This window comes from Phocoena sinus, chromosome 10, assembly GCF_008692025.1.
Source record: "Phocoena sinus isolate mPhoSin1 chromosome 10, mPhoSin1.pri, whole genome shotgun sequence".
NCBI classification, from domain to species: domain Eukaryota; kingdom Metazoa; phylum Chordata; class Mammalia; order Artiodactyla; family Phocoenidae; genus Phocoena; species Phocoena sinus.
This window is the reverse complement of record NC_045772.1, coordinates 59,042,211-59,066,560: the sequence shown is the minus strand read 5'-3', so window position 1 is coordinate 59,066,560 and position 24,350 is coordinate 59,042,211. Positions and strand designations below refer to the sequence as shown.

The window sequence follows — 24,350 nt, the reverse complement described above, 5'->3', positions numbered from 1 at the left end:
CTGGGGATGCTCCTAATGATCTTGTAATACACAAGACAGCCCACTACAACAAAGGATTATTTGGTTCTTGCTCAATCAAGAGCAAGGTTGAAAAACCCTGCTCTACCACAAAAGCTGCCTCATTTCCCATTTCTACCCTATACCCTAGGGAAGATCCCAAAGTTTTCACTACTCCCAATTCCTGATGCTGCAAACAAGCATGCCTTCACTTTCAAATCTAAAAACTCCTTCCTGGCTAAGCTGTCTTCCTCCACCAAAAGAGTTCCAAGTGCCAAGCCACAAAATCAACATGCCTTCTTCCCCAGTAAGGATAGCCCATTCAGACAGCTCTCGTAACAATCTTCCCTTGGAACCCAGACTCAGACTACAGCCATACTGACTGAGGCTCATTCTCTCAAAATGTCCTTTCCTTAACCCCCTTTTCCTAGTCAGGACAGTGAGGCAGAAGGAAGATGAGGAAAGAAGGAAGATTATTATCCTAAGGGAGGCTACTCAAAGACAACTGCCACGTCCAGGCTGCACAGAAAAACACAAAGATGATTGTTCTCTGTCCTTATTTCTTCTATACTATGTAGGTTCTACAGCATCAACCAGAAATTAAGTTCTACCATTATATCTCCAGCACTTAATTTAGTGCTAAGTACATTAAAAAAATGAAAGGAAATACTTGTTGAACTCATAGATTGAGCAAATGAATGAGTAAATCTGTCTTTTCTGTCACTACCAACTTACTCATCCAATAAAGTTTGTGATTTTTGCTCCCACCATTCTCAAGAGAACCAAAAAATTCAGCTTCATTCTTCACAGAGATAATTTCTAGAGGGAAGAAAGGCCCCAAATCTTGACATATTTTAGACATATGTCTCATGCAGAAAATAAGGCCTGGAAACAGGGAAGCGTGATTTAACTGAACACTGAAGGTATATAGCAGGTTTTAAAGTATTTGGCGACTGAATAAAGGAGCCATATACTAACAACCTAGGCTAGGTTTTCTGCCACAGCTCTGGTCACTTCACTGTCAGAGGACTGGAAATGCCTTTAAATTGCAGGACACTAAAAACCACACTCCAGAGGTGGAAACAATGTTATTTCCCTTTCAAGCTCTGACTGTTTCTCAGAATTTCAGCTCTAACAGTTAATGACTTCACCCCTTCCTTCAAAAATCTATCCCCCTCCCCCCTAAAAAAAAAAACCGAGCTGAGGAGGCAGGTTATACAGTGCCCAAGCCCAAGAGACCAAAAGTAGCAGTACCACTTGTCTCTTAAGAACCCTCATGGTTTTTGTTTTTTTCTGGCCGCACCTCGCAGCTTGGGGGATTTTAGTTCCTCGACCAGGGATCGAACCCAGGCTCTTGGCATTGAGAACGTGGAGTCCTAACCACAGGACCACCTGGGAATTCCCAAGAACCCTCATGCTTTAGTTTTTAATGAATATTTGCTAAACTGTTTGGTAATATTTTCATTATGTAAAATGCCCCTTTAATTATTCTCTTTAACTAGGAGAAGGACAGAACACCACGTAACAATAACACAATGCTACTTCTACTGCCAGTGACCCAATCCAAGAACAATCTCCAGAACTCTTCAAAGAAGACAGGTTTTTTGTTTTGCACAATTTTATAAATCTCAAAATTATGAAGACCAAAAAGTTGGTGAAAAATGGTCCCTCTGACCCATGTGCAGCAATGCTGAGAAAGTATTAATCTTAGGCTATGAGGTATATGAGGACATCCATATCCTAAGAAATAAATCAGGAAGATTATCTGCCCCAGGAAATCCTCAAGAGTTTTATACTTCACTCTATGTCCTAGGAAATAAAAACTTTGGCATTACTGCCTCACTGTACACATCTCACACAAGGTCAAACATCATACCGGTTATTGGACTAACTTCCACACTATTTTAACTGTATTTTATTCTTTCAGTAAAAGAATATAGCAGACCTCTTCAGAGATGATAAGAAAGGTCAACATCAGCAAGACACAGTAACCTTAACAAGCTTTGCTTCCCTCTTGGCAACACCTGATTCCAGAACCACAAGACTGCAAGATGAGCCTCTCAGGGCATTCTAGATTTCTGACTGGCTCTGAGGTCGGCCCACATAGTTCTCCCTACACCTCAAATTTTTTCCTTTACGGAGAGGCTTAAAAAAAAAAAAAAAAAGTCAATATTAAGAAATCCACTTCTCTGAGAGAAAAATGCATCCACTTTATAAAAAGGCCATGAAAGGTTTACTGCATTCAGCTTTCTGATCGGTCGTGTATCAAATGAAGCCATAGCTATCTACTTTCTCAAAATCAACTTTTATTTCTCTTAAAGAGTCCAAAGAAATAAGAGTAGTCTTTCTCCTTCCTTCATTCTTTTAACTTCCACCAGGGAAAATCAATTTACTATTCTGTCAGGCCCCAATCTAGGTAAACAAAGGTTGAAGAATGGGGAACTTAAAATCACTGTCAAGAAAGCAACTCAAAGGAACCAATCAGTCAAGCAGAAGGGCAAGAAAAAGGACAGTGACACTGAACTCGTTTTTACTGTTTCCAGACTATCAACCCCAACAGCCCCAGTAAAAGGAGCAATGATGCTATCTTACCAGTGCCACACACATAATCATATATGTCTATCTGGTCCTATCCTGGACCTTTAATCTAAGAATCTACAATTCAGGTGGAAAATAGAAAAGATTATTTAAATGTTAGGCTTAAGCAGTTTTCAGGATAGTCCAAATGATCTCACCTCTCAAAACAGAAAATCCTGTGGCCAGCTAACCTCAAACCAAACCCAGGGTCTAACCAAGTGCCTGGGGGCACAGTACACACAGTCCATCACTATATGCTATAGTAGAAATCTTCTGGAGTTATCAGGTGGGAAAAAGGGAAAATCTGGACACATGACTTTGCACAGAACAAGGGAAAAGCTTAGCCCTCTCCACGAATGGTAATAAGAGAGATGTCTTTTATGGACTGAAGCATAAGTCATATGATAACTAATTCTCCTAATTACTTGGTACTGCAGAAGGTAAACCCCCATGTCAACTAACAGGCTTCCCACAGGGACTTATCTTTAGGCTAGAATCACCAGTGAGGAAGAAGCCCACCACACTCACTCTGCAAATCAGTTCCTATCCCCCCACACACAAACCCCACTCAGTTTAATCTTCCCCATTCTCCCCTCTTCTTCCACCTCTCGGAATCAACTTCATCACGTCACAAGCTCACTTACTCAAGTGCTCAGCAATACAGAAACTATCATACTTAAGAATAAATTTAATATTCGTATGTATATAAGAATATATATTAAGCAGGATCCCAAAAAGCCACTCTCATGACACAAAAGATCCCAAGTCTTCCTGACAGCTCTCTACACCGAGGGAATTTGCATCACTTGTGTAGCCCTGCTGGTGGATGAGTGAGTTTGATTTTTCTATGACCTCTAGCTCAGGGGAAAAAAAATCCAGACAGGGAGACAGAGATGCTTTGGAGGGGGGATTGGGATCAGGGAGTCAACTGCAGTGACTACTTCCAGTTGACAAATTAAGTTTACAAAAAAAAAAAAAAGTCGAACGAAGGACTCTCAGACCACATGGTTGGCAGGATCCAAGCTTGCCCGAAGGCCTCAGAAAATGAAACCAAATCTGATTAAAATGGACATTTCAAAACAACGAGAGACGCAGCAGCAAACGCACAGCTGCCATTTCCCGGCCACTTCCTGCGGGAGGTTTGGGGGAGGGGCTGTTTGTGTACAGATGGAGGTGGAAGCTATCCCCCCCGCATCGCCCCCCGAAGGATGCAAATCTCCCACTCCAATAAATCCTACAAAGGATGACTGCTGTTGGCATTGCATTCCCCTGAAAATTGGGTACACCAGGAAAGAAAGGGATGATGCGGGATCTTTTCTGCCACGGAAATGGGGATCCCCTTAGTGAGGGATCCCCCTTGGAAAGGGCTCCCTCTTCATTCTTCCCTCCGGCCCCTAAGGCCGGCTCAAATCCGTACGCCTCAGCACCGGCCCTATCAAGCCCCATCCCTGGAGTGGCGGATTCTCCCGGGACTCGGGGGCCCCAGGCCAAAAACAGCTCCACTCCAGCAAGGCCCTCTCGTGTTCGCCAAGCTCAAGAGAACGTGCACCCCACACCCCCACCCCGCCAAGCGGACACCCCGAGACCCCTGGAAACCCCTCTGACCTCCACTCACCGTTGCCAAAACGCCCCAATCCCCACAAACGGAGTGTTCAACCCGTCCAGGGAACCCCCTCACCTACCCTTCGCACTCGGGCAATCCCCACCCCATCTGAAGAGGTGGAGCCCCTCCCGGGGATTCCACCCCGAGTCCCCCACAGGAGTCATCTCCACCAGCCAGGCGGCTTCTCCGCCTCCTCCTCGCAGCCGCCGCCGTCTCCGGGAACCTCCACAGCTCCTCCCGCTGCCGCCCCCGCCGCCCCATCCCGATCTTCTGCAGACCGACCAGCCCCCTTCTCCTCCCACCCCCCAGTACAGGAAGACCCCCGCCCGGGGCTGGGTTCTAACTGGAAATAAGCTCGAGTCGGCGTCTCCTCCCCCCACCCCCCGGCAAGGCTCTAGGCGGCTCCAGAGCTTCGGTTCCCTGAGGGAAGCCTCGGATGAAAGCGGGGCTCCCTCCCCGTAGGCCCCCAGCCACAGACCCAACAGACCTGAGGCGGCGGCGTCCAGCCAGGCTCGGGGCTTGTCTCTCCCCGGGGGACGGGCGGTTCACATGGCCTAGCTCCGGGCGCCAGGAGGGGAGGGGAACGCGGGGGAGGGGGTCTGGGGTCCGGGAGGGGGGAGGGGGACGCGGCTCAACCGCGGGGCCCGAGCGGAGCCAACATGGCCGGCGGGGAGGAGTGAGCCGGAGCCGGAGGGGGCGGGGAAGCTGCGGCCGAGAGAGAGCCGCCCTCCGCGGCCTCCGCCGCCGGGTCCTAGCGCCGGCCATCCCGGGTCCTAGCGCCGGCCATCCCGGGTCCTAGCGCCGGCCATCCCCGGTCCTAGCGCCGGCCATCCCGGGTCCTAGCGCCGGCCATCCCGGCTCCCAGACCCGGATCTGGGTCCTAGCGCCGCAATGTCTCCCTAGCCTACCGGGAAGCTCCCTCTGCACTGTGTCTCATTGTGGGCGGTAGTCCTGCATCACACTGAGCAAACTGAAAGGCGTGTCCTGATCCCAAGGTTAACCTAAAAGACTAAACCAAATTTCTAGGACCGAGGCATGTGCCACTCCCCTAAGATCATTTCGGGGGCAGTTATTTCCCAGGCTGGGTAGTGGAAAAGTGGAAGTGTAGAAGCAGAAAGGTAAGTCAGGAAAATTCAGTCCTGGTAAAGGGGTGGAAAAAGGCAAGCTCCTGCTCCATCTGCTGCCCACTCACCTCTGTCCCGTGAGTGGCAGCCTGGTCCTGCCTGGATCACCACTTTCCCGGCGACATCCACAGGGCTCTGGGGGTCGGGAAGATTCCTGTGGGTAGGAAAAGGAAGCTTGGCTCAGAGACCAGACAGGGAAGGCCTGAGTCTAGCCTAAACCTGGTCAGAGGGACAGGGGAGAAGCAGGAAAAATGACCAGCAAATAAGGTGCCCCAAATGCCCACCTATTCTATAGTTCCAGTATACTTTTTCTGATAGAGCTATATAACTAAGTGAGACCTTCTGAGAAGAGGAAAGAAAAATCTAGCAGAGGACTAGAGTTTAGCTATCACCTAAAACGTCTATTGCAGGGACCCAGAATGAAGAACAGTGTCATACATGATGTTAGAATTTAGAGAATTTGTAGTTCAACATTCTCTTGTTTGGTAGATGAAGAAATTATGGCCTGAAGAGGTTAACCGACTTGTTCAAGGTCAAACTGTGGATAAAATGTGACTAGAAACCAGGTTTCTTTTCCTTGCAACTCAACAGACTTTGCAGGCTTCAAGATAATTCCCATTCAATTCATTGCAATGCAGTTGTACAAACAGTTGCCTAACTGTGCAAAACTCAAGCTGAATATTCTGGAAGAGGAACAGACAGAGTGGGGATGATGAAACTCTGGCAGGTTGGGGGGTCAACAAATACTTTTTCCTTTGGGAGTCTGGGGAGGAAGGAGACCTGAAAACTGGGTGGGGCCAGAGTAAGGCAGGATCAAATACATTAGTGTAGATTGGATTTCCTTACTCCACAGGGGAGTGAGTTCTTCCTAAATTTGGGGGACAGACTTCACTCCCCACTACAAATGGCTCAGAGAAGCTTAGAAGGAAGTGAGCTTCAGCAAAGCCTCAAAGTGTGTGGGCCAGAGAGAGAGGGGCTAAGAGGGTTGGGAGGGTTTCTGTCCCTCTCCTGAAAAAAGTAGATTGTCAGTGGGAAGGAGTAGACAGAAATCAAAATCCTTTTCTCCCCCATGACTCAGTAACAGATTTATAGGGTCACCTAGTATAAAAAATAAGGACCCCCAACAGCCTAGTGACCTCAAGCCCCTGGGTAAATAGAGGCCACACTCAGGGTAGAGGGGGTCCTTCTTTCTGGAGAAAGCAGGGATCCAGCAAATTTCTGCTAAGGAATGCTTCCCCCATTCCCAAAATAAAGACAGGTGAAGAAGAGAGCTCAGGGCATGGAACTGGCTTCCTAAAGGGCCGAGGAAGAGAGCTAGGTATCTTTTTTTTTTTCCTTTTCCTCTTTCCTTTTCCAGGGCAGATGAGGGAGAATCTTCCTACCTCCCGCCCCCAATCATAGGGCTGGCCAGTCGGAGGCGGGCGGCAGGGGAGGAGCCTGGGCCAGTCAGACGGGTGTAGCCACGCCCCTTCCCCCACCACCACACACCCACACACACCCACCCGCTGGCTCCACTCGGTTCCGGAAGAGCCGGTTACTCCTGTGCCCCACTGACTGCTCCCACCCCTTCCGAGCCCCAGGCCTAGTCTCCAGGGCAACCCCTAGGACTATCCCGGCCAGGAGCGATTGGGAAGAGGGGTGTTGGATAGGAGAGGGCCACCTGGGATTAGAAAAGAAAGTGGGGCAGGATCCATTCTTTCCCATCTGGTGCAGAAAGACTACAATCACCTTCCTCCTTGAATGAGACCCCTCCTCATCCCATCTAATCAGAGGTCTTCCTTGCTCTTTGAGGAAGGATGAGGGTGGGGTGTCAATATGCCAACAGCTGGGTGTTTACTTCTTGCCAGAAGCCACCCCAAGCAGCAGCTGTGCTTCTCCCCCCCATCCAGATGACAGAGGGCAGACTGACCCTTTCTGTCCCCAAACATTCCTCAATCCCATCAGATGTGGCCAATCACCCACCCACCCCACCTCCCTTTAGGAAGCTACTAGAAAGAGGAAGGGGCAAATGGTCTTTTTTTCAGCAACTTGTGAGAAGGGTACCTAGGGAATACTCTGAACCTCTCACAAGCCAGGCCAGTGGGCGGGTAATAAAGAGAATGGGGAGGGAGAAATTAGCACCTGCTCCCCCTTTCTCACCCTCCCTGTGTTTCTGCTGCACCACCCTGACTGGGGTCAGCTGCCACAGTGCGTGGCTCCACGCAGAAGCCAGATGGCTGGGGCTGGGAGGGGGAAGAGACAGAAAGGGAGAGAGAGGGGATTCATTTGCATCCCTCTACCTCTCTCCCTCTCCCTGTCCAGGTACTACTGGAATTCAACCCCAAACACCACTGCTGACCACCCTCTCCTCCCACCAGCTCCCTCCCAGCCTGTGAAACATGACTCAGAAGAGTCTGAAGCAAATCCAGACACCCTGTCCCCTCGTTCTGGAGTGTGCTGTGTTGGGGTTAGCAGGGAATGAGAGCGCAAGAAGGGAAGGGGCAGGGCTAGGGTCGCAGCTGGATTTGCAGGGAGGGGGAATTCCCCAGTGGAGGTGGGGTAATTATTAAAGACCTCCCTTGTGCTCACTGGCTGAAGGGTTCACAGTGTTAATAGGGTCTAGTAGGGAGATGGCCCTCAACCTTGTAACCATTCCAGCTTGTCCCCCTTCCCTGTCCAGGTTAATGGAAAACAGTCTCCTCCCCCTCTGTATTTTGGGGAGGCCAGATTCTCCTATAACACATCAAAAGGACCACAACTCATCCCTCTTCTCTCCAAACTGGTATGTGTCCCCTCAGATTCAGCACAGTCTTTTTTTAAACTCCCCAACGAGCTTCTCCATGCTGGTCTCAGAAGAGGATGGAGAAAGACCTAATTTCCTTAGGACTCCCTTTGCATCTGAATAGAGAAGGCTGGGCTTCCCAGGCTTTCCCCACCACCCCACTGCCCTTAGAGACTTAGTCCAAGAACCTCATCCACCGTCGCCCAACAACCCCTTAAGCCCAGAATCACAAGATTCTGGATGCGCCCTCCCCCATTCCCTGACTCTGGGGCAGGAGCGTTCTTAGGCTGGACCGGCCCACCCCAAGTCCAAGAGGGTCGTTCCCACCTGGGCTGGTGCTGAGGTCGCACCCCCAAAGTCCGGGAGAGGTGGAGTGGGGTGAGGGCTACAGAAAAGCTTTAGATGGGAGTTAGTTGAACTTGAAGGGCTAAACGGAGCAGGGCCTGGAAGTGACTCTAGTCTATGATAGCCCCCAACCCCCCTTACTACGGGGAAGGAGAGTAGTTGGGGTGGCGGTTGTTCCCCCTCCCACTGGAGGTTAGGATGGCGTGGGAAAGCGATGGTTCCAGAGGGGAGGAGGAGAAACCCGGACCGCGGGAGATTTTTCTGGCGAGGAAGGAGCGGGGGAGGGGGAGATCCTGGGTCCGGAATAGGAGGGGTACCCGGGAGAGGTTGGCCGAGAGGCGTGAGAAGCCTCCGGATTCCGGTCGCAGAGGACAGGGGAGAAATGGACGAGTAGATAGTGCGGGGGAGAGAGGAAGGGCAGCTCCCGCAGGGGGAGGGTCAGATCCCGAGTCCAGGGCAGCGGGGATCCCGGGGCAGGGGACCGCAGGGGCGGCCCGCCCGGGGGCTCTGGGACCAGACGTGGGTTCCGGGCCTCACCTGGAGCAGGGCCGGGCGGCGGCGGCGGCGGCGCAGGTGGCCGAGCCGGGCGGCGGCGGCGCCTCCTCCCCCAGCCCTGGCCGGCGGCGGCGGTGGCGGGGGGGGGGGGGGGTGGGTGGGGTGGGGAGGTAGCACTTAAAGGGACAGGAGCTACTGGGGTAGGGACGAGCGCTCGGGTAGGGCTGTCGCGAAGAATCCGCTGAGGGAGGGGGAAACGGGTGGCGTCTCCTAGGGGCCTGAACCAGGAAGGATCCCAGATGTAGGAAGAGAACAGATCCCAGGAAAAAGAGACAGAAACTTCTGCGGTGAAGTGGGGGATGGTGGTGGGTCCGAACTGGAGGACCTGGGAGAGCTCCACCCGCTCTCCGGAGGCACCGGCAAAGATCTCTTCACAAAGGAGGGCCAGGAAGGCAGTAAGAGTCGGAAGGACTCCGGAGGAATGGAGGTGTCGGAGAGGGAACTCAAGGCCGAGCGTGCTGGGGGTAACAGACAGCTGCCCTACTAGATGAACAGGTTCCCTGTGTTTCAGCTCCTCAGGGGCTCAAGCCCTACAGCCCTGGAGAGACGCAGCCTCCTTCCCCCAGCACGACCCAAGTTTAAAAACTTCTGCAGTCAGGAAGCCAGGAGGGCAAAGACCTCCTAGGCCTTCCAACCTCAGTCCTGCCTCTCTCTGTCTTCTCAGTGACTGAAGCATGGGGATCGCCAGTAGCAGCCCTAGTGAGGGTGGTGTGGGGCCGTGAGAATCGGCTTTCTTCTAGTTCAGTTCTCCCCCAGCCGCCACCACCCTTGCGGCAACCTATGGGGCAACAGGAAGCAGCTGCTCAGTGCAGCCCCCCACCTGGTGGTGGGTCAGGGTCAGGGAGGGAAGAGGGCAGGGACTTGAAAGGCTGAGGAGAAAACAGGGGGAGAAGACCTTAAAAATCATCCAGTGCGACCAAAAGTGGGCTTTACTTTTGTGGGGGTAAAGCCAGCAGTGAGTGCTGTGAAATATTTCTTGAATCTCAGCAGCTTAAGTGGGAGGCGCAAGGGGCTGAGGCGGGGGTGGTGAGGTGGGGAAAGCCCCAACCTAAGGTACACTCTTAGGCTCTTCCCCAGAGCTGGAGCTGGCCAGTGCTCATGACCCCTTTGTCGGCAGCCTCACCAGCTGAGCCCCTGTGCCCCTATAGTCTGGTTTCCCCTCATTCACCCCCCAAAAGAGCAAAGGTTAGGCCCCACCCCTGCTGAGTCAGCCAGGGAGGGAGGTAGGCATCCCTCAGGCCTTCCCGGGGGCTGGTCCTCATACTTACCCATGTCGGGCTGGCAGGGCTCCAGGGCTGGGACCACCCAGCTCCTCACTGTCCTTGGTTCCCCCTTCACGTGCAGGCTGGTGTTAGATCCTCCCAAACTGTGAGGTGGGAACTAGCACGAATCAAAAAGCCAATGTATGCTTCCTGCGAACCACAGCCTGAACTGCTGTAGGGTGATGTCCCTGTGTGACAGACTAGGGTGGGGAGGGAGGAGGGAAGGGCGTGGCTTTCTCTGGGTGGAGAGGGAGGAGGCGGTGAGGACAGGGCAGAACCAGGAGAAATATGGAGGAAGGTTAGATCTGTGTTGACACCCCAGTGGCGTGGTACAAGAAGAGAGCGGTGAAGGGGGAAGGAAATAAGTAGTTGCAGCTAGTGAGAGGGAGAAGGTTCTCGATGAATGCTAAGAGACATAAATGTATGGGGGGGAAGGGTGGAGGTATGATAGAAACAACCTTTAGGTTCACAGTTCCTAGGTCTGCATCTGGATAACATGGGAAAACAGAGCAGAAAGGGCGGACCCATACCCTGGGGGCTTCTGCACCAGCTTCTTACCCACTCCAGAGTAAGGACCTAGAGGATGTGCCCCCAACCCCCATAACTCAGCATTTCCCCAAATCCAGGCTTTTCTAGGAGCAAACTACTGGACACAGGCAGCTCAGGGGCTCCACCTAACGTCCAGATCATGACACAGGAGAGACGTGCCAAGGACGTCACAGGCAGATGGGGGGAAACTCAGAGGCCCCTACTCCACCCCTGGCATCTCTCCCAAGGCTCCTCCCCAGCCTTCAGCCCCCAGGGGCCTCTGAATTGGGATCTGTTTGTCCTGCCCTGCTTCTACCCGACTTGAATGCCTCGGGGTGGAGCTTATAGATTCAGGCTCCTCCTTAGGACAAAAGCCCCAGCTGGTTTGTAAACAGTCATTAGCAAAGAACCACATCCCAGCAAATGGCCTTCATGGATTTCAAAATGGTGAGATCAGAGTTCTTGCAGAGCCTCCAGTCCTACCACCACCAGAGGGCAGTAGGAGATGGGTCTGGGCCCAGAAAAGAATGTTTAAGGGGCATCAAATCCAACCCTGCACTTGTTTGAAAAGGTGGGTGTACTTTTGAGTAATCCTTGCAATCCTGCTTGTTTTAGTGGGCTAAGATGAAGGGAAAATTGTCTAATTCCATTACTTAGTTCAGAAACCCAAGCCCAACACCACTGAAAATTACTATTCTCCTGTAAGATTCTTTCCCCAATTTTCTTAAGGGATTTTAGCAGACCTCAGAATAGGCCCCATGGTACTTTATATTCTGCATTGCCTCAAGGAATCACAAACATACTAGTCTTGCCCAAAATATAAGTTAGGAGGCAGTAGTTAGGAACACCTTCTGAAAACAAGGAAGGTAGAAAGATAGAAAAGAGGGCTGTTTTGACTCAATTTTAATCCTTCAGAACATGTTATCATTTCCAAAAAATTTCATTCACTGATTAACCCCTGCCTTCTCTTAGAATAGCGGTTATTTCTAAACCCAACCCATTTTCCCCAAAATGCTCTTCTAAAAAGTCCTCTGGCTTTTTAAAAAGCAGAAATGCACTATATACAAGAGGCAAAAAATCAACTTCCTTTGAACAATGACATAAAAGGGCAAAAGATGAGGCCCTACTATTAAGATCACATCATCCCCAGGAAACCCATTCACAAGACTCACAGCTGTTCATCAATCCAAGACAATGGCTTTTCTTTTTTGATGACCCCATTTCAAATATATATGGCCTACTTCGTGCTGTTTCTTGTGTGTGGTTATTCTAAAATTACTATTAAAAACGTCAGTGTTGGCTGTGTTGTCAAGACCAAGAAAAACAGACAGATGCTGAGGGATGTACTTTTTATTGGAAACCTTAAATACTCTTCAGACAGAACACAATATCTTCAATCAAGGCTCTCAGGAATGTGGCCTACAGAGAAAACTGCAATTTCTGGATTAGGAGCAAGGAGACGGGACAGCACGGAGGATGAGTGCTTAGTTTGCCAAAAAGACCCTCTCAGGAGTGCTCTTCAGCCAGCTTATCAGCTTTTGCCACAGCTTCTTCAATGGGTCCCACCATATAGAAGGCCTGTTCTGGGAGATGGTCATATTCACCTACATGGAAAAAAATCCAACTGGTGAGAAGTGAAGGATATTATCAACTTTCTGCAGTGGGTACATACCTCACCACTTGAGGCCACCAGTCAGAATGTGGTGAAATCGTGTCATCTTAGGTATCTTTTCTTAAACTTCCCTCACAAATCCAATTTACAAGACATGACGCTACAGTACAGCTTAAGAACAAATGGTCCGTAGTCATATAACCTGGGTTCAAATTCTTGCTACTTTGGCTGTATGATATTGGGACTGGTTATTTTAAACTTTCCATGCTTCAAGTTTCCTAATTTGTAAAACAGGATAATAATGCCTTCCTTATAAGGATGTTGTAATTCACTTAGAAGAGTAGCTAGCATGAAAGCACTCAGTAAGTCTAAGTCTTACTCTCAGACATTGAGTATTTCCAAAGAAAACTGATGGGAAATAACTTACTTTTATATAAAAATTATGTAATTAGGCACAATATATTTATATATTGCTTGATGGTTCCTGGAATGGGAACACAGCACAGCAAGCATTCAAGGGATTGCAGTTTCTTTGCCATTTTATGTTCAGCCTTATACTTGAAATCTCACCTGCCAAAATCTGCTGGAATCCTTTGATGGTCTCCTTCAGGGGTACCAGTTTCCCCATATGACCGGTAAAGACCTCAGCCACCTGGAATGGCTGAGACAAGAAACGCTGTATTTTCCGTGCACGGGACACAGTTAATTTGTCTTCCTCAGAAAGTTCATCCATACCCAGGATGGCAATGATGTCCTGGAGGGATTTGTAGTCCTATGAGAAAACAAGATTAAGAGAGGCCTAGTAAACATTTACATTCCTCTAATTTGGACAAAAACCTAAGGATTAACACAACTTTATATTCACACTGAGCTCTGTATACAGCATTTTAGCAGTTTACTGCACTTAACTGAAACAAATTAGTTACTTGGGGGTCATGAGAGCCCTCAGCTAAGATCAGTGTCTTGTTTCCCTTACTCCGAGTCTATTAGGTGGTGTTAGAAAATATTGGATTCCAAACGTGGAGTACCTGGAAACTCAAGAGACCTCATTAACACTCACTAGGAACTGATGGTCTCATCTTTTCTTGCTCTAAACCAAATCACAAATCACCAGGAGAGATACGGTCCTAATACAGTCCCCAAATTCCCTCTACAACTTTATGGCCACTGATCTCACCTGCAGTACTCACCTGTAGGATCTTTTGTACCCCACGGGCAACATCATAATGCTCGTTGCCAACAATGTTGGGATCCATGATGCGAGAAGTGGAGTCCAGAGGATCCACAGCTGGATAGATGCCCAGCTCAGCAATAGCACGGGACAGCACAGTGGTAGCATCCAAATGGGCAAAGGTAGTGGCAGGGGCAGGGTCAGTCAAGTCATCAGCAGGCACGTAGATAGCCTAAAGTCAAGAACCCATGAAGAGCAGCAGGAAGCCAAGTAATTCTACTTAAGCCATCCCCTTTTCTGACCTCTCCTCATTATGTCACTCTTATCTTCTCAGCATTCAAGAGTCCACCTCAAAAAATGTGGACTCTTATCACCCCTAATAGTGGCTGAGTAAGCTTATAGATTATCTAGTCCCTCCAAGACGTGATGAAAGAATTTTCATTGTTATTCCTTTTGTTCTTCATCCTACTTTTTAACTCTATTGTAGTGATACCGACTTTAACAGTAAAAAACAAAAACCCTTGCACTATTATACTAATTCATCAGGAAAATGAACCATGAAAGTTAATAAAATTTAGACAAACTTCTAGATAATTTTTACTATATACCATCTACATACATTTGAAAATTTGTAGTAGTTAGTGTAGTCCATATTTAATGCTCAGTTTCCATGCAGCTTCAAACTCCCCTTCAGGATGGAAACCACTACTTTGTGATCTACATTTACATGTACACCTTCAATTAATTTAGATGAGTGGTTTCTTAATCTTTTAGGGTCTTTAACATGCACACGCAGAATTTTACACATTATTTCAGGGAGCTCAGGTACCTACTTAAAAGCCTTTTGAGATATAAGTAACTAGATTTTGTACCTTTCTGTACATGCCTTTATACAAATTAGACCTTCATCCATTTAACAGTTCTCACCTGTACAGAGGTGATAGATCCCTTTTTGGTGGTAGTGATTCTTTCCTGCATGGTACCCATGTCAGTGGCCAGGGTAGGCTGATAACCCACAGCAGAAGGGATTCTGCCCAATAAAGCAGACACCTGAAAAAAAAAAAAAAAAAAACTTTAGCCTCATCTGCATCATTCCATAGAAAGGTCAAATGAACCAGGTTCTCTCAAGCCTTCTCTCTTACCTCTGAGCCAGCCTGGGTGAAGCGAAAGATGTTATCAATAAACAGTAATACATCTTGACCTTCTTGGTCTCTGAAGTATTCAGCTACAGTCAGTCCAGTCAGAGCTACCCGGGCCCGAGCACCAGGCGGTTCATTCATTTGACCGTACACCAGCGCGACCTGCAGTAATTATACAAATTCAGAAATTGTGGCAGAGGAGTGGGAAAGCCATACACCCAAGGTCCCCAAATCAGAGAAACTACCAAAAAACCCTCCTCAGATGTCTATGTTTTTGTTCACAATTTTCCCTTTTAGAGATGTAGTTCAAAACAACATGAAAGGTAATTTCTTATAATTACTGAGGCAATGTTCTTACAGTAGAAAGGAAATAAATTGTAAATAAGTGAAAGGCACAAAATAGGGTAATCTGAGATATAAGAACCACCTTCAACTCCCCCCAAAGTTAGCTTTCAAATGATGGGTCTATGTACCAAAAACAAAGACTACAAATATCAAAGAAAAAACAAAATGTACATTAGTGTATTAGAAGCTGGGGGAAAAGCACTGACAAATTTCGTTTGTAGGTCCTGGGACAATAAAATGAAAATATAGAACATGGCTTCACCTAGCAATGCAGTCAACTGCAGCAGTTTCCTGGCACTACTTTGTGGACATCAATCAGCTCAGTGCTCACCTTGGAGGTGGCATCTTTTAAGTTGATAACACCAGACTCAATCATTTCATGGTATAAGTCATTGCCCTCACGAGTCCTCTCACCAACACCAGCAAACACAGAGTAACCACCATGGGCTTTGGCAACGTTGTTGATTAACTCCATGATCAGTACTGTCTTGCCAACTCCAGCACCACCAAAGAGCCCTAGGAGAGGTTGAGAAAAAAAGAATAAGAGTTTTGTTTCCAAATAAGCAAACTTCAAAAAAAAATTTTGTTTCTTTCCATCTTCTCCCTTCTCAGAAATGGCAGCTGGCATCAGCAAACTCAGAAGAACGAAAGTCAGAAGCTACTCATCAGTGAGGGATAGATCTCAGTACCCACTCATAACACTGTAGGATTTTTTTCCACACATTAGGTTTGGAAAATATCTACCCACCACTAACATACCAATTTTGCCACCCTTGGCATAGGGAGCCAGCAGATCCACAACCTTGATACCGGTAACCAGAATTTCCTGCTCAACACTCATCTCCATGAATTCAGGAGCCTCTGCATGAATAGCAGCAAATCTGTAAAGGTAGAAGATCAGCATCTATTCTTCTTATTAAACAGTACCTCTCAATTCTCAAGCCTAACCCTTTACTCATACTCTTATCTCTTATGTAACATTCTAGATAAAACTGTCACCCACCATCAAGCCCAAATATTCTGCAATAAAGGGGATTTCATCACCTGAGGAAGCAATAATCCCATTCCCTGACAACTTTAACTGTCATAAGGTTTTCCTTTTACAGAGCCCTAACTTAACAGCACTTCTTCACATACCAACAAGAAATACAAAGGCCACTGGTATTAAAATGAACTGAAATAATCAACTTGGGCCCTAAGTAGCAGTTTGATTTTTTTCTCTCTTTTTTTTACCATCAGAACTTCTGCATCATTAATTTTCTTCAGAAGAAGCTGCATTGTGTGGTTTTAATAAATGAATATATCGGCACTTTAAGTATTCTCTGCACGAAAATTCTGCTATAGTAGAGGCTGTCACCTTAACGTATAAAACTGCTAGGAAAAACAGTTCCTTTCTGTGTAGATGCAACAAGAGGGGGATACTCACTGTTTGGTTTTTATGGGACCTCTCTCATCAATAGGTTCTCCAATGACATTCATGATTCTACCCAAGGTCTCAGGGCCAACAGGAATTTTGATTGGTGCACCAGAATCCAGGACTTTCTGGCCTCTAACCAAGCCTTCTGTACCATCCATGGCAATGGTTCTTACTGTACTCTCACCTGTCAGATAAGGCATTGCAGGGTTATACAGGACAAACTGGCTTCATGATATTTAATGAAGTGTAACTGGCACTGAACACCTAAGTCAACCAAGACTCCTTCTCAGTACGTAAATGTGGCTTCAGCAAACTCAGAAGAACGAAAGTCATTTTGATAAAATCATCATAGAAGGAAGACAGCTCAGTTTGGGGGGATATTTCGGTCAAACAAGATCTTTACTATTCCTAACAAATTCTACTTACCCAAATGCTGTGCCACCTCCAAAACCAGCCTGGTCTCCCTGCCTTGCACTTCCAGGGCATTTAGGATGGGTGGCAGTCCCTCATCAAATTGGACGTCCACCACTGCACCAATGACCGCCACGATGCGCCCAGTGGCGGCGCCTGCCTTTGGCGACGGAGATGGTTGAGCGACATAGTCTCTGGCTAACAGACAAAAAAGATATGGAAGAAGCTGGGGTTAGGACAGTTAAAGGTCATCGGAAACCCCGACATAACTCACAAGTACTGGTGAATACAGCCCAGGCCCGACCTCCTTCCGCTTGCACGGAAGGCGGGTCCAGAGGGAGGGCCGCACTGGAAGCGGAGAAAGAGCCTGCACCATCTTCCCATCCTCCTGCACAAAACCCCATTATTCGAGGGCTCGGTGCCCCCATTCCACGGGAAGGTCAATGCACCTGCCCACACTTTTCCGTCACACAACGCCCCCTTCCAAAATGAGACGGAATTAGATCGGTCCTGTTCTTGTTTTCCCGCCGTTAGAGGGCAGGGCGCTGGCCCTGGCGTCCTTCTAGCACCACAGATCCCTTAGGCCCAAGCGACTATCGGCCCCAGGCTCAAGGTCATGGGACGGCAGAAACGAACCCAGCCCCTAGAGCAAGGCACTTACCAGGATGCAGCGCTGCCGGAGCGGCCCGCAGTAAGAGCTGGACTTGAGGTAGCGGCGCTGAAGGGCTGAGTCCCCGAAAGGCCCCAGAGGCCGTGGAGGCGGCCACACGACCCACGAGGCCCAACATGGCGGAGCCCGGGTGGCGACTGAGCGCTGCAGCAATCTAGCCTCCAACTCCCCACGGCTGGGGGGCGAGGCCTACTCTGCAGTAGGCATGGCCACTGGATGATCTTGCTGCTCATCACTCTCAGCGCTGCTCCTATAGGCTAATAACCTCCCATCTTCTCAACCATTGGCCAAAATTGGTGCTAATCTGAATTGCTTTTTTTTTATTGGACAGTGTCTAGTTAGGTGCAACCCTCAGAGCCTCGAAACATAATTGGACAACAGAGATGTCAATTGGAGAGAGTACTTGGCGGAACTGCGTTTAGGAAAGGGACCGAGTTCCTGTGGGGAAGCCCTTTGGCTGTAACTGGCTGTCCTTGAGCTCTCTCCTTAGATAGGACCTTGAGCTAGGTGGCAGTCTCAAGGGCGGGGTTAGGGAAGTGGTGGTGTCGTGAAGCACCACTGACTGACCTTGTCTGTTAGGATCCTTCTCTAGAGGCAAACGGTGTTTCTTTCTAATTAGCGAGATTGGAAGCTTTCAGATAACTCAGGTCAGGGATCCAGACAGAATTAAAGCTACAAAGAAACTCACGTAACCAGTCGTTTAACAAATGTGTGCTAGGCATTGAGGAAGCAAAGATAAGTAAGACTTAGGACCTCTTTTAAGGAAAGGCAGACGAGTAAAAAATGCAATCAAGTGTGATGGGTCCTGGTTAGTATAGGGTAAAATGTATGGAGGAAGAAGGAGGGGATAAATTTGGGTCATCTAGAAATGTAGGAGGAATTGTCACTAGGTGGAGGAGGCTGATAGATTGGTCGCAAAACATCAGTAGAATTCCTAGGGTAAAGTAGGAAGGAAGAATATTCCAAGCACACATTTGCATTAAAGAGCATGTTCCTTTTGTGGAACTGCAGGTGAGGAAGGTTAGAGGTGAGGAAGGGGAAAAAAAGATAGTAAAGAGATGAGTATAGAGAGAAGCCAGAACCAGTTCTCAGGGTATTGGATGGGAGCGGAGGTTGGGCAGTGGTAGGTGAGTGGTCCTTGAGCATGAAAAATGGTAAAATAAACAGGACATCCTTTATTCAAGGTATTTGGGGGCAGGGTGGGGGAGACCCTTAATCTATTAGAACAAACATGGCTAAATGGAGTAGTTCAGCATGAAGCTAGTTCCCCAGACTTTCTCCGACCAGCACACATTAATTCTCATTTTTATGCGTGATAGTGAAAGTTTCCTATTTGGCAGCAAGAACTATCAGAGAATTTAAAGGAGCAGGAATAGAAGAGAATGTTAAATTTGAAGTGTCTTTGGTAATCTTGCCTAGTAAGAGGGAAAGAACCCAAGAAAACAGCAACATGTATGGGGCAGGTAGAAAAAAATAAACTACGTAAGGAAGCAGCAGAGGAATAAGGAAAAGACCAAAGAACATAGTGTAAGAATCAAAAATAGAGAATGTTAAAGAGAAAGTGGTCAATAGTATAAATCACATAACCATTCTATAAAATAAGGGCTGTAAAGAACTGGGTTTGGCAACTAGGAATTCATTCCACGGTGATGTGGGGTCAAAGGTACTTTCAATGGATGCAGGATATACATTTTTGTTTTGCAATATGTGCTCTTCCCATTATGCTGGGCAGCATCCCAGTTAATAGGGACCTATATATTTCACTTGCCTCCCTCGACTATCAGAGTTCAAGTTTCTATAGATAGGATAAGATACTTAAAAGAGTATTGCTACTGGAGCCATATTGTGTTTATTTTTTTTAATTTTTAAAAATATTTATTTCGCTGTGCTGGGCCTTAGTTGCAGCACGCGGGAGTTTTTTGGTTACAGAATGTGGGATTTACAGCATGTGAACTCTTAGTTGTGGCACGTGGGATCTAGTTCCCGGACCAGGGATCAAACCCAGGCCCCCTGCATTGGTATCACAGAGCCTTAGCCACTGGACCACCAGGGAAGTCCCAGACTGGGTTTAAAATCTTGTTTTTACCACTTACTAAACTGTCACTAGGTTTAAAATCTCTGTATATCACCTTCCTCATCATGAGATAACCTCATAAGGGCGTCTCAAAAATTAAGTAGATTAAAATGTGAAAAGCATTTAGAACAATGTCTGGCGTCTGGCACATAGTTAGCACTGTCTTTGTGTTGGCTAGTATTTTTACTTACTATTGACATAGTGTTAAGATCCTTCGGTTTTGTATCACCAATTTTGGTCGTGGCCAAAATTTTAACTGTCAAACATTTAAACTGACACTTAATCGAAGTTTCAAAGTGAAGATTTCGACCTAAATTTCCAGGTTAACTGAGGCTCATTACTTTTTGAAATGTATTTACACATTTGTCTTTTTAGCAGATTATCAGGAAATTTAACTGTTCTTTGGGCAGCTGGGTTATAATTAAATCTTTGTACCAAAATGCAACGCTAAATGCTTTCAATGTTACCGAGGCATATTTCTCCACTATGCTCAACTTTGTAAATTGATTTTTCTAACTTCTTTGCTGTCAGTTTGGCCCCAGCAACCTCAAGTCCTCTTCTGAAATCAGATAACCTGCTAAATTTATAAGTAATACTGTCTAAAATGAAAGTAAATAAACTTGATTAGCTTGGTTTGAGATAGGCCTTAACAACAGTATTTCTGAATAATGTCATCTATTTTAGAGTTCTGACATGTTTTGGTCCTACTTTGTATTTCTTGATTCCCAGATAGTATTTCATGTAAAATACAAGTTACTTTCCATGGGACAACAGAGACCACAAAGACCTAATCTGGTTTCTTACCTGAAGTTAATTCCAAATGACTGACCCCACAATTCATGGCTGAAAACCTTATGAATTTTATCTTAAGGTGAAGATTGCATTTTCCAACTTTCTTTTGGCTGCGCCACATGGCTTGCGGGATCGTAGTTCCCCGACCAGGGATTGAACCTTCGGCAGTGAAAGCACAGAGTCCTAACCACTGGACCGCCAGGGAATTCCCTACCAACTCTTTATTTTACTGCCATCCATAATGGTCATGTTCCACATTCTTTCAGTACTCTGGGAAATAGTAAAATGTCTTTGTCTCTACCGTATTTCTTGACAATCATCTTGAGTGATTTCAAATTCCAGGAAAATAATCCAATCAATACCCTAGCTTCAGAGTTTTTTAATCTCTTCAATTCCAACTAGCTTAGCACTGACATTTCATGTAAGTATCCTACTCAAGTTCTACCTCAAAATTTCAATATTCTCTTGTCAAACCACTTTTTTTTTAACACAATACATGAACAAATTCTAAGTATACAGGATTAGAATAAATCCTTTCACCACAACCCAAATCTCATTCCCAGAAATAACCTCTAAAAACGTTTTGCACATATCCATTACTCTCTATCCATTCCATGTACATAAAACATGTGCATTCCGAATTTTTAAAAACTTCAGTGGAAGCACACTACAGAAAGCTTAAGTTTTCTAATCTTTATGTTTTGGAGAACTTTCTGTGTCAGTACATTTAACTTTATTGACTGCAGCTACACCTCATGTCATAAAAATGTGTAATAACTTATTTTACTCCATTAATGGTTATTTGGATTGTTTCAAATGGCTATTACATGCAGTACTGAATGAAAAAAAGGATATCTTGTAAACATTTGAGTACACCATCTACTACTACCTTTAGATTCCTAGAAATAAAATGCTGGCATAAAATTCTGTTCGTTTATTTCTGGGCCATGCCACAAGTCTTGTGGGATGTGGAGTTTAGTTCCCCAACCAGGGATCTAACCCGGGCCCTATGCAGTGAAAGTTCAGAATCCTAACCACAGGACCGCCAGGGAATTTCCTAAAATTATGTTCATTTAAATGAGATTCTGCCAAATGCTTTCTAAAACATTTTGCTAATTTCCTAGGTTCCCAGAATCCTTGCCAAAACTTTTTAAAAAAAAGTGCCTAAAAATTAAAAAAAGGGCCTAATACTAAATGTATGAAATTACTTTATTGACTGAAGTTGCATTTCCCTAATTTCTAAGACAATACTTTGTCATTTTTATTTCTTCAGTGAATTACCTATCTCTACCTTTTGCCCATTCTTTTCTATTGGCTTGTCACGATTAGTGCTCTTCAAATGCTTTGTTCAATGTTGTAAATATTTTATTCAAGTATATCACTTACTTTTTAACCTGAGTTACCTTTTGATGTCTTTTTTTTTTTTGGCCACACCACGCGGCTTGTGGGATCTTAGTTCCCCGACCAGGGAATGAACCTGGGCCCTAAGCAGTGAGCATGCGGAGTCCTAGCCACTTGGACAGCCAGGGAACTCCTGACCCATGTTACTTTTAATATTAGATTTTCTTTTTAAACTTTCCTTTGTAGCTTTTACATTCTGTATCATTCTTGGAGGATTTCCCCCTGTCATTAATAAGAATTTGAATTTTTTTTTCAGTGAGTGGGCCAGGAACCACCAGCATCAGAATCACCTAGCTCTGCTTTATCTATGGTAATCACTAGCTATACGGGATTAAATTTAGTATAAAATTAAATATTCAGTTTTCAGTCACACTAGCCACATTCCAGATCCCTAACAGCTCTATGCGGCTGGCAGCTACTTTATCAGACAATGGAGAGATACAGAACATTGCATCACAAAAAGTCACATTGGATGGAGCTGATACCTCAGCAGGACTAATTCAGAATCTGCCTTTTAGATCTAAAAGAGAAGTTGTCAAACTTCAGCACACATCAGAATCACCTAGAGGGCTTAAGGCAGATCACTGGACTCTACTGTCTCATTTCTCATTTAGTAGGTCTGTGTGGGTGCCCGAAATTTATGTATCTAACAAGTTCCTAGGGGAGACTCATGCTGGTAGCCGGGATCACACTTCAATCGTTGTCAAGTATCAGTTAAATTGCAAATTCCTGGGCCCCACATCACCTACCATACGAAAGCCTATCTGAGGGCTGGGACTGATGAATCCACACAGTCCCATGATTTTGATTGTCCGAGAATCACCAAGGTCTAGTTCTATGGAAAAAACTAGAGCTATGAGGCTAATTAGTTGTGAGAACAAAAAAAAAAACCAATGGTTGAGGGAGGGAGGTATACTCCTCATGGAGGGTGTTAACTGTATTGGAAGCAGCTTTACAGCTGTCACCCCTAAACTTGTGATGAGATACAGCCACAGGAATGTGGTGCTAAGGAGAGTATGGAAGTCAAGGTCACTGGATTTGAGGCTAAGAAATTTAAGCTAGAGTTCTGGATAGGTTCTTCACGTAAACAATGAAGTTATCCAGGCTGACACTATAACTTGTAAGCAAATGTTTGTTTTCCAGTTTAGAAAACATTTAAGTGTTCAGAGCAAAGCATGACAGGCAGTATATATACAAGTTATCACCAAATCCTATTTGACATATCTCTGGAATCTCTCTCCAGTTCTCAATGCCAGAGCCTAAATTTACCCTTTTTTTTTCCACCGTTTTTACATTTCACCGTTTCAATTACTGCACTAACTTGTTTCCTTACGTCCAGGCCCACCTGCAATACATTACCCATGCAAAATGTAGTAATAAGTATGTACTGAGTGTTCAACATACCAGGTGCTGTCATCAGGCTGGAGATTTAGTTATACATCTTTCACTCTCCTAGTAGAGGAAACTACCAACTATAATCAAGTGTGGTTAATGTTTCAGTTAAGTCCACAGGCCTTACAAGCCTACCAGGATAAAATAAATAATTTAGGAGTTAAGAGTAGGCCTTAGACAAGGTACCTGCCTCCCCCCTCCTTCCAAGCCTTTATGTTCTCAAGGTTGGTATAATGCTGGGTGAGCCATGCAGAACAGCATTTGATGTTAGAATACGAGTGAAGTTCATTATCACTCATTTCTTGTCAAAAGAATTCTTGCTAAATAGAAAAAATGAAAACTTGCACAAAACTGAATGGGTAAATAAAACCTTCATGCTACTTGTAACAACTAATCACCTTGCCTTCTTCCTTGGAGGTAATTTAACAGTTCAGGAAGTTGAATATAGCATCTTTATCACATGTCAAAATAGACAAACTCTAAGAATAGATGCTGTCTCTCACTCAAACTTAAAAACTCACCAAATGATCCTCTCCCCAGTGACTCTCTTTAAAGCAAAAGTAATTACAGTTTAGATTTTCGATAACAAGGCCAAATAAATAGTTCTCCTTCAGTTTTGGCCTGTCAATTCACCTTTTGGCATGAAGTACTTTAACTTAGAGGGATCAGACACCATTCACAAGACTTTGTACCTGACAGCAATAAGGGTTAGTGAAATCCCATTCAAGTGTCTGAGCACAAAATAGGTTTTAAAAATTGTAAGAATCTTAAGAAATAGGATGAAATCAGAAACCCATCATGCTATACTTTCTTAATGCTATAGCCTAATGGCTGGCATTAAGCCAATCCTTAATGAATCTTTTAACTTCCAGAACTGACATACAAAAATAGTTTGAGAGAATAAAACTAAAAATAGAAGGGTTTTTTAAATTTTGAAGTTTTTCCCTGAAGCTAAGCAGTACACTATCAGGCATACTGATACCTTTGGTATGCTCCAGAGAAAGGAGACCAAGCTTAAAGTAATTTTTGAGAAGTATGTAAGTCCAAACATACCTCCGAATGTGGAAAAACCTAAGGCTCTGAGGAAACTGCATTTCCTTAACAGGACCAGAACCCAAGTTATACTTCTGTAACATAACAAAACAGAGTTGACTGCCAAGTGTTGTTATGCCCA

The 24,350-nt window shown here is 46.0% G+C and overlaps 2 protein-coding genes and 2 non-coding genes across 7 annotated transcripts in view; all 4 read right to left on the bottom strand.

Moving 5' to 3' along the window:
* Positions 1–10,431, bottom strand: part of BAZ2A (bromodomain adjacent to zinc finger domain 2A) — a 34,316-nt gene extending 23,885 nt beyond the window's left edge. The window contains exons 1-2 of one of the 4 annotated variants that reach the window (XM_032647162.1): positions 10,231–10,431; positions 5,370–5,455 (exon numbers count right to left, since the gene is read on the bottom strand). The gene's annotated coding sequence lies outside the window, so the exon portion shown is untranslated. Of the gene's footprint in view, positions 1–4,664; positions 4,797–5,369; positions 5,456–10,230 lie in introns of those variants that run through there. The other 3 variants (XM_032647164.1, XM_032647163.1, XM_032647165.1) reach the window with 3 other exon arrangements.
* Positions 10,432–12,086: 1,655 nt separating this feature from the next.
* Positions 12,087–17,688, bottom strand: ATP5F1B (ATP synthase F1 subunit beta). Its single transcript, XM_032646509.1, has 10 exons — positions 17,509–17,688; positions 16,863–17,045; positions 16,446–16,620; positions 15,779–15,900; positions 15,351–15,535; positions 14,678–14,836; positions 14,463–14,585; positions 13,555–13,767; positions 12,935–13,136; positions 12,087–12,356 (listed from the first exon to the last, which is right to left on the bottom strand). Exons 1-10 carry the CDS (start codon positions 17,633–17,635, stop codon positions 12,259–12,261), a joined length of 1,587 nt encoding a protein of 528 aa, XP_032502400.1. The 5' UTR covers positions 17,636–17,688; the 3' UTR covers positions 12,087–12,258.
* LOC116761398 lies at positions 15,623–15,693 on the bottom strand. The gene has a single exon (XR_004351969.1). It is a non-coding gene; the product is annotated as a small nucleolar RNA SNORD59 (small nucleolar RNA).
* Positions 16,718–16,792, bottom strand: LOC116761397. Its single transcript, XR_004351968.1, has one exon. It is a non-coding gene; the product is annotated as a small nucleolar RNA SNORD59 (small nucleolar RNA).
* Positions 17,689–24,350: the final 6,662 nt, after the last annotated feature.

What these genes read in the sequence shown, in the direction of transcription:
- ATP5F1B (XM_032646509.1), bottom strand. Translation starts at nt 17,635, where the DNA reads ATGTTGGGCCTCGTGGGTCGTGTGGCCGCCTCCACGGCCTCTGGGGCC. An exon ending in TCACCCAGGCTGGCTCAGAG is followed by an intron (nt 14,586 to 14,677) that starts GTAAGAGAGAAG and finishes TTTTTTTTTCAG; the next exon opens with GTGTCTGCTTTATTGGGCAG. An exon ending in GGGTACAAAAGATCCTACAG is followed by an intron (nt 13,137 to 13,554) that starts GTGAGTACTGCA and finishes GTTTTCTCATAG; the next exon opens with GACTACAAATCCCTCCAGGA.